Raw genomic sequence first — 14,513 nt, 5'->3', positions numbered from 1 at the left:
CTTTGTTAACCACTGCACTTAAGTAGAGTGAGCTACACTTATGTCTAAAGCAACTGGTTATTGCCTTTCCAACTGTTTACGGAATGCAAGTGTATAGCATTTTAAAGTTGTTAATAATGGACATTAACCATATGTACCAATCTAATGCTGGGCTGCATGAACTTTGACATTAATACCTAAAACCTGCATCCAGAACTGTTCCGATTAGGTGTCTGTATTGTATTCTAAAATACATTCAAGTCATTTGGATTTTGTGTCGACTTTAACCTTGCTTTTAAAAGCGTACCTGTATACAGCGCAACAAGACAAATACCTCTATTGGCATTGTAGTGTTTCCCTTAATATTTCGTCAAACACCCGGTGGACTTAAACTATAAACATACAGCGCTCAGTTTCAGAAAGACATGACTGACATCACTGTATCAGTGCGGTTTTTCCGTCTCTACTTGGTCAAAGTGCCTCAGTTTTGTGCGGCTTTGCGCTCATATGCCCGGGGCTTTTGTCCGAGGTGAGGAGCAAGGCCGAGTCCCGCAGGGCGCTGGTGCTGTTCATTTACGCACTGGCCCTGGGCATATTCGCTAAGGCTGGTGAAGCGTTAGCTTCTTTATTACAGGCCCCCGCGCATGTCGTGAGCAGCGCTCTTACTCAGCTGTGGTCGCGATAGATTGTAAATTTGTGGCGTCAAATATAGCACACAAGCGCGCTAATTTTGGCGCAGAACTGTGAATTTATTTTGCACCGCGCTGTGACATCATTGGGTTAAGTCAGAGAGAGCCAAGGAGATGAAGCGAAAGAGAAACACGGTTTAAGTTAGTCCGTCCCTTACAACGCTATCATCTTAAAGTGACTGAAATAGTATATGCCTTTTTTTGTTTAGTTTACCTTATGTTTTTAAAACGTCATTAATATTTAAGATGATGTTTCTCAATTAGAGAGAGAGAGAGAGAGAGAAAGATAAAAATACACTTTGGTTTCACAAATATATATTTTTTATTATATTGCGATATTTTTGTTTCTGTTCAACTGCCTAAAGACGGGTCCATAGTTTTTGTCTGTGAGCTTTGCGGCTTTTTAGCAGTTTCTGACACCTGCTTCTTTAAGAACGAGACCTTCTTTAATAGAAAGTCACCTAGATACAATATGTTTACCACCAGCTATCGACCTAGTCTGGCTTCCTTATGGCACATATCACACTGGGTTGAGAAAATAAAACGAAAAAGAATTATTAAACATTATGTCCGCCTTCTCGTTGGAGAAATTAGCTCACTTCCGTCAATGTACCTGCACTCGCCCTTGGCGCAGCAGCCGCCGTCATCGTCACGTGATTCTCAGGAGGGCGGCGTCACGGGGAAAGGCGGGCCTTAGCACTGCATCGCGCTCTCTGATTGGCTGTCACAGCTGGAGCGACAGCGCCGGGAGATGCCGCGTTAGTGCTGGCGCACGGAGCCCAGTGGAGAATCGCAGCCACGCAACTCCAACCAAAACCCTGCGCTTCGCTTTACCGTAGTATGGCATCAAGGAGAATGGAGACCAAACCCGTAATAACCTGTCTCAAGACCCTGCTGATTGTCTATTCCTTCGTGTTTTGGGTGAGTACAAAGTTGATTTAACAGACAACGCAAAGATAAATGTTTTTGAAACGGGGCGATGTGATTTTTGGCCAGATTTTTATCGGATTAGAATAAATAACCGTTATGTTTCAAGATTGCGCCGCTGGAAAACAAGTGCATGTCCCTAATGGCAGAGACGGACGTGCTCGTACTAGCAGAACCTTCACTGGACATCGGAAACGCTTTCTCGTTAAAAAAAAAAAACCTAAGAAGAAACAATCGAAAGCTCTTGTACGTTTCAGTTGTTGTTTTCTTCCACACAAAAAAGCCTTTTCCGCCGATTTGTATTTTACCCCATTGTCGCCATCTCTCATGACAAACGGTCTGCATAACTGGTACGTTAAAGTCGTACAGACGGATGGTCGACACGTTACTGCAATGACCTTCGCGTTCTGAGCAAGCGTGTCACCCCACAGCATCCTCGCGTCTGCCCGGGAGGCAGTAGAGTACTCTGCGCAGGTAGCCTAATTCAGAGAACAGTGGCTGGTACTGACAACCGCAAACTCTTCACGGCCCCGCCCCTGATTCGCTTTGGTATCTGGGCAAAAGTAACGGGAACAGAAAACTCATTCGAAGGTGGCAGCCACATTTTTATCTGAACTGGTTGATTTACGGGGGTGGGGGTACGTTCATCTAAAGACAAAAAAAACCCCACTTAATGTACGCCAGACACGTTGAAGATTTCAAAGAAATACATTGCTCATCATTCTAATGCTCGTATTTCACTTTATCCTTGGAAGGATAATATTTGGAGGGGGAATGTTACCATGAAACGATCAATCAATTAGACTTTGACCCTGAGGGCGTAAATGACACACTACGGGCAGTTAGGGGGCAATGATCACATATGTGTTATGTTACATGACATAAGAACTCACCAGGAGTGGAAAATGTGTCGGGCCAGGTGCCATGGTGGGAGACACCAAGTCAATATGGTGACAAGTCACATGCTTCTACACACACAGTTGTTTGAGACACTTGTAGGCACATCACACACACCATTTCTAAATCTGTGGCTACTATTTATGCATTTAAGCAACACACCTAAGTTTATATAAATTTATATTAATTTAATTTGGGTTTTCAAAATAAATGTACAGCAGACAAATTGGATTTCCATTAAGAGAATGCACTTTATTCAGTGTAATGTTTTTCAAAAGTTAAAGATCTTAACAAAATTCTTAATGAAATCTAATTATATTTACAGCTGTGAGAAACTTGCAAATCCTTTGAAATGATCTGAATTTCTGCAAAAACTCCTAAAAAGTGATCTGATTTTCATAATAGCAAATATTGGCAGAATTAATGCAAGCATTTATACACCAAATGAGTTTCAGTATCCTTACAACACACAGCATCACTGCACATTTACCAATTTCTTTTCCACTGTAGCGTTCACACTATAAGATCCACTATGGTCAAGTAAATGGCATAAGATCAAGCATTGTCATCAGAAACGCAGTTCTTTCCCCAGGACTTGTTATGTCCAGCCCCAAGTAGCATGTGTCTACATTGGCGTGGCAACAGAAGGGTGTGCGTCATTAGCCACTTGAACATTCACATCAAAGCCGATGACAGCAACTTTACTAAAAATAAAGATGGGAGGCGCACTTTCCTGTCCAGGATCTGAGACTAAAAAATCTTCGCCGCCAAGATTGTTAATCAGTGGTGCTGAGACCTCATTGGCTGTTTGGATGGTTCCATGTAGAAAGATGCATTGCTTCACAGCTGGATCCAATTCACTACTAATGGCTTAAAATAACAATTTGATATTCTTAGTCTCTCTAGATGAGAAATTTCCTTGAAATCCTTAATCTCATCTGGGGATTGGAAATCCTGGCGGAAAGCCTTTGGCTTGTTCTTAGCTGTATTTAATGAACAACAAATGCAGAATTACACACTGACTTATCTGGAGTAAAGCAAATGGTTTATGCAGTCCAGGTTATTGATGAAAAAACAGTTGAACATCTAGGATAATGTTCAAAAAGAATAGAATAATCAGAGTCAGGCGAAAATAACTGGCATTTGGGCATAACCTGCTATATTACAAAACAGACAACTTTGGTTGACCAGACTTTCCCCGTAGCACTCTCTTCAAGTACAGTATGGTGTGATCTAAAGCTGTTTCACAGTGTCACAGATGCTCATTACACTGGAAAGGGTCATAAACAGATTTTTGAAATCTTGCTGAAGATTTCAGCAATCCGAGCAGGCTTCTGACAGAATTAGCAGACTCTGCAGGCTTGAGTAACAGGAATGCCATAAGGTACCTCACTTTGAGTGCTTTATTCTAACTGTGGACTGTAAGTGTTGTGGGTGCTAGTTACATTGACTGGCAGAGGAATGTTTGCTGTGTGGGCTGTGCAAAAGACGCGATGACAATGCTTTATCTATCTATCTATCTATCTATCTATCTATCTATCTATCTATCTATCTATCTATCTATCTATCTATCTGTCTGTCTGTCTGTCTGTCTGTCTGTCTGTCTGTCTGTCTGTCTGTCTGTCTGTCTGTCTATCTATCTATCTATCTATCTATCTATCTATCTATCTATCTATCTATCTATCTATCTATCTATCTATCTATCTTGACTTAGTGTGCATAGAGCTCAGTTACATTCTCCATAGAGAACTGGCACTGATATCTTGATTCTCAGTAAGACCAGATGTCCCCTACCTTTCACACCACAGGGTTCTCTCTACCGCACAATGAGCGACGCTCAGGAACTGAGTCTGCCATACGGCGAGAATGCCATCTCCGTTAGGCTGTTCTTTCAGTTTTTCATTGCCAAACTACTAAATCAGCTGGCGCTTATATTAACTAATGACTAAACGTAGTCATCACGAAACAGTGACAACTAGGTTGCTTTTTTTTGCAGTCACTAATGATGCCAGTGTTGTAATTACCAAGTAAAATCAGTTGATCCTTCCTCTACACCTGTACTATTTTTTCTTTCTGTATTAGTTCAGTGCTGGGTGTCCATCTCTGGTCCCTGGAGAGCTTCTGCTCTGCCACAGCCCAACATTAATTTATCCCACCTAATCACCTTAGCCATGACACCTAATCATGTTAACCAAAGCCTTCGGTCGCATATGAATATCACAGCCCGGTGTCTTGGAACTGGACTGCCCAGGTGGAGGTATAGCCTAGTCTGTTTAAAGTCAGCATCTCACTCCTTACCCAGTTCTCTCTCTCTATCTTTCATTCATTCATTCCCCTCTCTCTGTCTCTAATCCTGACCAGATTCTGTGTCTCCTCTCTCTGGTGCCAGCCCCATGTTCCCCTGTGTGGTGTAGTGATATGTCCCTGCTCCTGCAACAAACCTGGGCCTTGATGCCTTTCAATAATGCACAAGTGATTTGCTTATGGCTAGGGGCACAAATCTCACACAACAGTTAGATTCAGGGCAATGATTCAACATTTCGCAAAGTCGATGGATGGATGGATGGATGGATGGATGGATGGATGGATGGATGGATGGATGGATGGATGGATGGATGGATGGATGCAACTGATGAAGATGGGTTGCATGGCTGGATGTGTATTTAATCAGGCATTAAATGTCAGTACTCCCCCTGCATGTGTGTATGCAATGGTGTTTACCCAGTGGATAGCGTTCAGAGAGAGGGCCACTATCTGCTAATGACTCAGAGCAAATTAACCCCTGCAGTACAGCAAGGTTTGTTTAAGCCTGGCCGTACGCCACATGGAACGTCTCGTTTACCAGCCTGAAAGTAATAGCAAATAGGCTCTCTTGACAAATGTCTCCTGGCCATATTTCTGCACAGGAAATAAATAATTCGAATGCACTCAGCTTTGTAATGGCTTAAACATGAACTTCCTGTCAGGGGTTGTGTATGGCTGGGTTTATGCCATTAGACGTGCCTAAATGGAGCTCTTTCCCTCCCTCCCTCTTGTACAGCCCCTCCCTGATTCTCTCTCTCTCTCTTGCACGCTCACGCTCCGTCTCGTCTTCGTTCTCCCTTTTCCATCCCACTCTTTCTCTCTTGCCCTGCGTCTCCTCCGCCGCTCCCTCAGCGGGGCGTAAATAAGCGGGCCGTGGTCAGAGAGGGAGAGGGCAGGCCGGCTCACATAATGCTGTCCAGTGTCTGTCGCTCCACTCATCCCACCACCACCACCACCTCACGACGTCCCGGCACCTGCTGGGGTGGGGGGCGGGGGGGTTACCATGAGCGGCAACGCGAACGCAATTATCATAATACAAAGCGCCAAGAAAGCTTGGTGCAGGGAGCGAGGGAGAGGAGGAGAGAGAGATTGGAGGGATGAAGGGGGAAGGGGCGATGGAAAAACGGGAGAGAGTGAAGGAGACACAGAGAGAGGAGTGTGGAGGATGAGACTAACAGACTGGGTGGGAGAGAAGAGAAAGGCTCAGCACTGCTCTGTCGCCATACCTCTCCTGTTCCCGCCCCGGGGCCTGTGAGAAAGCCACACAACTGAGCGTGTGTATCTGTGGGGCACATGCGATTCCGCTACCCTCACAGAGCACGCTCTCTCACTTTGAATGTCCCACAGTAGACAATGGGTGAATTGAGAGAGAGAGAGAGAGAGAGAGAGAGAGAGAGAGAGAGAGAGAGAGAGAGAGAGAGAGAGAGAGAGAGAGAGAGAGAGAGAGAGAGAGAGAGCAAGCTCAGCCCATACATCTAGGAATGTGGACTAGAGAGAGAAGTATTCTGATATGGATCCATTACTCCGCATGCTCATTTAGTTAAGTCCAGGAACGAAAACTACACATATACTTAAATAACCCGAAACTAACAGGTCATATTGTACCCATCTGTACTGATCCAGCTGGTAAAGAGAAGTGTCTGGATGATCCGCATAATCCAGATTAACAGGGTCATGCTAGCTGCCATCTGTTAATGCACGCTAGAGATATTTATTTCCCATAAACCCCCCAAAAAACAAACGAAGGACAAAAGCAACGAGTTGCTAAGTGATTTTGGAAATGGTTTATTTATTTTTGTTTCTATTTCACACATTTTTATTCAGTTTTTAGGACCAAACCTCCTTTTTTTTTTAAGTGCAAAAAACCCCACATTTGATTGCAGGCATACAGGTGACCAGGCGAATACACAGATATGGAACCTAAAATTAAATGAATAAAAACACGTTGTATTACACCATGGGAGCTCTTCATGGGAGAGTGTGTAGCCATTAGGTTAGTATAGACAGCTGCCTATATGTTAGCCTCAGCTACGCGGGCAGAATGTCTCTAAGTTAATGTTAGAACATCGGCTCGGATTTCAGATCTAACCATGTTATTGAAACCGTGGATGAAAGCAGTGGCCCTTGGCAGGCCACCCTCGTTTGAACCCGGAATTCCACAAGGGGTAGACCATCCCCGCGTCCGACGCGTTGCTCAAGAAGAGACTTGGCAAACTTCATCGTCGGTATGGGACTCCCCTAAAGTATGGCACCACATGATCTGTTTGGGTTTATAATCACACTTCCCAAATTAGGGTTTGCATGGGACTCGTAAGATTTACATGAGATCTAGTGACAATGTTATGATGGGTTTTTTTTTTCTAGGTCTGGTTGTCAGCAGTACAAGTGTTTCTCTTTCTCCTCCTCTGTCTGACCACCTGGCATGCGGTAGACTCCAGCGTGGTTTTGCCTTGCAAAACACGGCCTGTGAAACAGAAACAGAGACATGAAGCGAGCGTGACGTGACAGGTTTCGGCTTTGCTCCCTGTTCTTGGCTGAGGGCATGTCGTCCTGCTTGTGCGCTGGGGTGACTCATCTACTCGTCTACCTTTACACAGAGGAAGACTTAAGAACCACCCTGGTACCACAGGTGTGGGAAAACCAAGTGTGGTGCATGGCGTTCCGTAGGAGCATTAGGAAAGCGATGGTGCCACAGGCCTGTTCCCAAGCCAGCGCGGTTTTCCTCAGTGCCGTGACAAGAAACACTCCAGGCAGGCGGATTGTTCATTAGACGCAGATGATCAAAGCCCCGCACGCACTGGTGGAGCAATTATGAAGGCCATGAGAGGAGTGAGGCAGTGGTTTTTAATATATCTGTGTGTGTGTGTGTGTGTGTGTGTGTGTGTGTGTGTGTGTGTGTGTGGTGGCATTTTGTAGCTTCTCGTTATTCCCGTTTTCTCTGCATTCTCGTGCATTTGTGGGCTGCAGTCATCAAATAAAAACAGAAACCGGAGAAGACAGAAATAGTTCTGTACAGACATATGCCACATGCATTTACGTTTGTTGATGCAGTACAAATAATCGAAGATATTAACTTTTGAGAAGAAATGTAAAACTGTACAACTGTACAGTTTTTTTTTCAACTGTAAACTGTTTTGGAGACTCATGCTATATAAGGATTTATATGAAGCACTCCTGGGTTTTGTATTGTTTAGAAAGTAATTACTATTTTTAAAAGCTGTTGTTATGCACATGCTATTTTTTGTTTCTAAATAAAATAGGTATTTTCATGTTCTAAACCTGAGGAGCTCAGCAGAATCAATGGGTTTTTTTTAAACATAAAAATATCAAAATTGGAGTCCATCCTTGACCTCAGAACTAAAAAAATCACATTAAACCTAAATATGTGTGTTTTGTTATATTTGGGCAGTGGTAGCTCAGGTGGCGTCACTTTTACAAAGCAGTTGTTGTGGTGGTGCTACTGTTGCTGGTGGCAGGGCACCTGTGAGCCTGTTGTTCCGTCCGGTAACGCGGTTCTGCCCTGCAGAGTTCTCTCAGGAACCCGAGACAGAACGTCTCCTCAGCTTGCTGCCTTCCACTTTCAGCCTTTTGGACCTTCAGTATTGTGTCTATGTGTTAGTTCAGAACCCTATAATCCTGTCACAGGAGAATGAGTGATCTTTGCTGCTGGACAGTTATACAGATGGTTCGCCCAACACTCTGGATTTATTCAGACTTATATTATCCACATCTGTCTCAAAATCTCCAACTAATGTAAGTTACTATTCACACCTGACTACCAAAAAGGCAGGTACTTCTTAGTATTATAGATCCTGTGAAATATAGTAAGCGCATAACCTGCCAAAACTGAATATTTCCAAATCATTTACCATTACTCATGTGAAACTAAGCATTACTTTAGGTGAAGCTTCAAAACAAATGGCAGATGGTACCAAGCAGGTTAAATGTACTTTCTAAAATGCTTTCTTCCCTCGATGTGTCTCTGAACTGCTCATTTTTAAGATTTAGCAGCGGAAGGTCTTTTTCTGGCTTCTTAGATGTTAATGTGTCATATTGGGTTTTTTTTGTTTTTTTGTGTGTATGTGTGTGTGTGTGTGTGTGTGTGTGTGTGTGTGTGTGAAAGGTGAGTTCGTATGGTTGGCTGAAAGCTTTGTTGAGCGAATGTATATCTGGAAGTGTTGAGTCACTAGGGTCAGTTATGTGAGGTGTGGACTGATGATAGCGGGGCTTTAGGCAGTGAACTTGTCTGGTTCATCGCCTCATGCTCTGTTGCCAAACCTCTCTAAAAATCACCCACCCAGCACTACAGGCTTCTGGCCTGACCTGTGGCCGGGACCCAGTCTGTGAAAACCAGCTGAAATCATGTGGAACAGCTGTTGAGGTCCACAAGAAAAACAAAGAAATGAATGAAAAACACAGTTTTTGTAAACTGCTGTAAATTTAGCATTTTACATTTAGGTTTTAAAGCAGCCACATATGTTTAAAAAATGACTAATGGCTAACCTTGTGTTTGTATGGTAGAAGACGGAAAGACATTTACACTGTAGTTCGTGCTATAACCTATATATATATATCATATATAACATGCTTGACCACATTTCAAAATGGCTGCCATGGACACAGTGGAAAATACTGTGTCTTATTAGCATATTCCCATTTTACCTCTTGGGAGTGAAAAGGTCAGAGAAGACCAGAGACAGTGTCCCCGTACTCCATGAGTCCCGTCACATCTCCGGCGCTAACACTGTCCTCGGCCCACGCCTCGAGCAGCTTACGCGGGGACGATAATTAAAACCAGGTTATTATTAGCTGTGAGATGGCGGCGAAGCGCTAAATGTTTGCGTTCACCTTGTGTCGGTGGACAACAGCTTTGAGCATAAATGAAATGCGTCGAGAGTAGTACACAGCGTTAGGGTTCCGATGGCCTGTGTTATTTTTTTTTCACAGCTCATACATCAACACTCATGACAGTGGCTCTACAACGAGTAAAAACAATAACAACAACAAAACTATTTAGCTATCGTGATATGATTCATGAGTAAATGCGAACGTGTTGCAGATGCCGGTGCGTTCGGTTTTTCTACCGGTTTGGGTTTTTTTTGTTCATTTGTTTGTTTGTTTTTTACAGAGAAGCAGGTGCGGTTTTTAAAGTGTATTTTAAGTGTAACAGTGGCCATCTGCCTTAACCTCCTGTTTTGTAGTAAATTTAGTTGTGTAGTAAACAGTAATGTTTTGTAGACACCCTCCGACAAGTTTTTTCTTCGTCAAATAATATCCATGATGGTAGCCGTTGTAGCTTTCTTTCATTGTAACAGAGCCAGTCCATCAAAGAGACATGGCTCGTTGGGGCATCTTGGGCTGTTCAGTACAGAATCAGCCTTTTTCCAGCTCATTCCATCTTCAAGCATCGTTCGGTAATGTGCAAAGGAGAGCCGGAGTCTCATTTCTGTTTTCGAGAGGATGAGAGTAAAATTATTCAATATTGGGAGTGATAAGGATGCAGAATTCAATAAAGCAGGGACAGGCAGTTCCAGTATTGGGTGGTTATGCTTATAGTGTTGGATAATAATAGCACTGCACAATTAATGTTCCCACAAACCAGCACCAAATGAACTGAGTCAGGTGTTTGCGAGAAGGGGGAAAAGGAACTTTAGCGTGCTATACAGTGACCCTGTGGAAGCACCCACGGTTGCCGTCGTGAGCTGCCGTCTGTGGGTCTGGAGCTTATCACTGCAAGCTGCTGCCTGGAGCGTTGACTAATGGAACACTAAAAGTAATGGAGGAGCCTTCCAACACCGTTATCACCGACATTATGGTTCTTAGCCCAGTTAAGCAGTGTTTTACTGTGGGAAAAGTCCTGGATGGATGGGTCGCCTGTCATTTCTTCGTCTTTGGCTGATTGGCACCATAGTAGAGCCAGAGCCTTCTTTCCTTTATGTGCCCTTATGCAGTATCCCAGATGACAGTGTCATTATTGTGTGGGCTACATCTGTTTCTCTTAACACGTCTTTGCTGAGAAAAAAAAGAGTCACCCCCCCCCCCACCAAAAAGGAGTTCTTACATCTTTTGTGTCTGTTATTTTCCCACAGCTCTTGCGTCAACACTCATGATAGCAGCTCTCTGTTTATCTCTCTGTTCATCTATCTGCCTGTCTGTCTGTCTGTCTGTCTGTCTGTCTGTCTGTCTGTGGTCGTCATGGCAGCCAGCCTGTCTAGTCGAAGCAGATGTAATTTCTCCCTGCTTTTATTTCTGGATCAGACCAGATACCTTGAGGTGACTTTGCGGTTCGTGTTGCCTCGCGCGTCTTATTTGCGAGGTACAGGTCCTATTTCCCAGCCAGTTGGCTCGCTGTGCAGTGAGACAGGCCGTTTCCACCGCGATCAGGATCGACAGTTCCCCTCCAGTGTCTTAGCTCGGAGAACAGGACCAGCCGTGGAAAACAAGACACTGGTTCTCATATACCACACATCCTTTTACCGCCATCATCTCTCTCTCTCTCTCTCGATCTCTCTTTCTCTCTCTCTCCTTCCCATATTCCATACTCTCTTTCTGTGGCACCACTCACAGTCGGAGCGCATCATCCTCTCCCACCATTCCCTCCACCCAGACTCGGGATGTCTTTATCATGCCTGCTGGATGTGTGGCTGCCTGCTGCCTGAGGAAGACTGTCGCACACAGCCATTATGCACGAGGCAGGCGAGCTGCTCGCAGGCGGGTGAAGTGCATCGCTCGGGGCTCAGTGGAGATGTTAAAAGCTTTAACATGCGACGCGACAGTCGGGCGGGCCGAGAGCCGAGGATTGGGGCTCAGTCACTCACCCGAATGTGCGATCCTTGCCACCAGAGACGAAATCTACGTTAAATTCCCACCGCGAGGGCGGACGAACTTCGCCGGTGGTAGTCACGGCAGATGGGTGCTCCTCTGCATCCTGCGCGGGGCCCGGACGACAGCCGTGCTGTGCGGGCTGGACGCGTCTAGACGATCGTCTTACACTATCTGAGTTCCTCTGCTGGAAGGTCACAGCAAGCAAAGCCCGTAAAAAAAAGCCCCCCAAAATACAGAAATATGGAGCATGATGTGTATAAATAGAGTGAGAGAAAGAAGGGAGTGCATGCTAAAGGCAGGAGTAGTCCCGGAGATTATCTCCAGGTTGGCTGGGCTCACTGGGCTTATGTGATTTGTTATACCTCCCTGTCAGCAACCCCAGATCAAACCAGCGTTCACGGAGTCTTGCAGTTATAGTGGTTTTATAAAAAAAAAATGATTAGAAATGCTCTGAGTGGCTCTTGGTACGTGCAGAAGATGAAAATGTTTGGACAGACCTGTTCTACTGACTCACGGTGAAATCTGCCAGCTCTGTCCTCGCCGCCAAACCATGAGTCAGCACGATCTGCCCAACAGCACGTTGAAGCGCACGAGGATTGGTTATATGAGTGTATGATTATTGGTCAGCATGCCCGTTCACTTCTGTAAAAGCAGAGAGGATGGTTTAGTTGAACGTTTGTTTCTGCTGAAATCGTATTGGGGTCTGGAGCAGGAGCCTGGGAAAGGAAGTGGTGTTTGATCAGCACACAAAGCCTCTGTCGAATGCTGCTAGATTTGGGCCTCTGGCTGTGTGTGTGTGTGTTTATGGTCTGGGCCCCCTAGAGGCTGAACACTGCTCTGTGCATTTGTTGAGTGTGTGTGTGTTCACATTAGCTTGGTCATAGAAGTGCGAAGGCAGCATGGCACATGGCACATGCCACATGATGGGGCGCTGAGGTCTACAACGTAAAGAGAGAAACGGCTCATGAAAGCAGAGGAAGTGGGCTGCTTTGTTGTGGTTTCATGTGTGTATGTGTGGTGGTATATGTCTGTATGTGTGTACCTGTGGTGGTATATGTCTGTATGTGTGTACGTGTGGTGGTTTGCGCTTTCTTGTAAGTGTGATATCGGTTCCTATGTGTCTGGGGTCGTGGGGGTGGGTGTCCCCTATGAACAAGACCCTAAAACATCAATTTGGGCAGGCAGTCTGTCACCAGGTAGTCATAAACCTCAGGAGGGTTGATCCAGCAGTCGCAGAGAGAGATGTGGACCGGCAGTGTCATAATGACTCACTATGACTTGACAAGTCTGAAGACGCAAGCCAGAGAATCGAGAATCATCTCCAACTCTAGAATTCGGCACCCACCCAGATTGTTGTTGGTCTGTTTATCAGAACACATACCACAAACCGTCACGATTCGAGCTACCCAATAACGTGGGAAGATTTAGAACACGTTCAGACACGCCTGCACACTGTCATGCCCGCCGCTGGATCGAGGTTACACCAGAGGTTCGGTGGATTACTGTTGCCATGGATACTGGCTTTTTCCGTGGTCGGGCCGTGCATTCGCCGTGGATCAGAGGGCTGCGAGACGCAGCACTGATGGTTTAAGGGGAACAGACGCAGCTGGTGGGTTTGTTCGAGCTCCGCTCTTTCATCAGCGGTTTTGCTCCCGCCTGTTGGAAACCGCCCCTCCCCCCCATCCTGCCGCGCACAGTGCTCTGGTAATGCCGCTCACGTTCAAAGCTTCCGGGGACCGTGCCAGGTTCTCCCTCTTTGGGCTTAAACAAAGACACGGCCAGGATTTAGTGGCCTAATAAATACAGTGTGAGTGAAGTTTAATCGCTGAGAGGATCTGAAGGAGACATGGATGAGCCAGGAGATATCAGCACTTTTTCTGGAACCCACCCACAATGCAAATCCACAGTGGCCAGAAGAAGCATCAGCAGGAATAACAGGCAATTTATTTGGTCTGCAGTAACATACTGTACCTATCTGGTTTGATCCAATCTTGTTAGGTGTAGAATTTATGATGAGTGCGGTCCACCTCATCAGAGCTTTAGTTTGACACACACACACACACACACACACACACACACACACACACACACACACACACACACACACACACACACACACACACACACACACAGTACTCCAAAGGAACTATGGCTTTGATCAGGGCAGAGCGTTTGAAATGGGAAGGATTTTCTGTCCTTCTGTCTCCTTCTGTCCTCGCTTTGTCTTTTTTCTCTTGCTGTTCCCTCTTGCTCTCTCACTCCCTCTGTCTCTTTCGGCTCCTCCCTCTTTCTCTTCTTTCACGCCCCTCTCCGCATCCACTCCTCAACGACAAGCTGCTGGTCCTGGAGACACCCTCCCCTCACAAGCAGGTGTCCCTCGCCAGTTTGTGATGTATCTTGTTTTTTTTAGATTCTTTCCTTTTTTCACTTCTCCTGCCTAAGTTCTAATGAGTCTGGCTTTACTTTTAGCAGAATAGTTTCATCAGTGAAACATGTTAATTGGAGGCAACGAGCTTATGCTCATTATGTGTGTGTGTGTGTGTGTGTGTGTGTGTGTGTGTGTGTGTGTGTGTACATGTATAGGCCGGTCCGGTTAGTGTGTGATATGGGGGTGGGATATAATGAGTCTGCCAATTACTTGACTGCTGTGCAGGATAAGTTTGTTCTTGCCATGTTGTCTAGATGCTGGGCTCATGTTGGGCCAGATATGACACAGCAGCAGTGAGCGATGTCACACACACACACACACACACACACACACACACACACGCACATAGCACTACAGTATGTAATTTTCCCCAGATTGTCGAGTGCTCCTTTGTTTCTCGGTCAGCTGTGTGTTTTGCTGCATCGTTCATGCACAAGAGAGTTAAGCTCAAGTTTCAAGTTTCA

The 14,513-nt window shown here is 45.3% G+C and overlaps 1 protein-coding gene and 1 long non-coding RNA gene across 3 annotated transcripts in view; both read left to right on the top strand.

The window, feature by feature from the left end:
* Nucleotides 1–1,433: 1,433 nt before the first annotated feature.
* Nucleotides 1,434–14,513, top strand: part of tspan7 (tetraspanin 7) — a 29,627-nt gene continuing 16,547 nt past the window's right edge. For both annotated transcript variants that reach the window (XM_027023385.3, XM_027023384.3), the window contains exon 1: nucleotides 1,434–1,589. In XM_027023385.3, coding sequence (XP_026879186.1) covers nucleotides 1,509–1,589 — 81 coding nt within the window. In that variant the 5' untranslated portion in view covers nucleotides 1,434–1,508. The remainder of the gene's footprint in view (nucleotides 1,590–14,513) is intronic.
* Nucleotides 5,138–13,739, top strand: LOC145653251 (uncharacterized). Its single transcript, XR_014119641.1, has 2 exons — nucleotides 5,138–7,021; nucleotides 7,161–13,739. It is a non-coding gene; the product is annotated as an uncharacterized LOC145653251 (long non-coding RNA).

The sequence above is a fragment of the Electrophorus electricus genome, chromosome 23 (assembly GCF_041902795.1).
Source record: "Electrophorus electricus isolate QZ-2024a chromosome 23, ASM4190279v1, whole genome shotgun sequence".
Taxonomy (NCBI): Eukaryota; Metazoa; Chordata; class Actinopteri; order Gymnotiformes; family Gymnotidae; genus Electrophorus; species Electrophorus electricus.
Note: the sequence above shows the minus strand (reverse complement) of the source record. Positions and strands in the feature narration are given on the sequence as shown.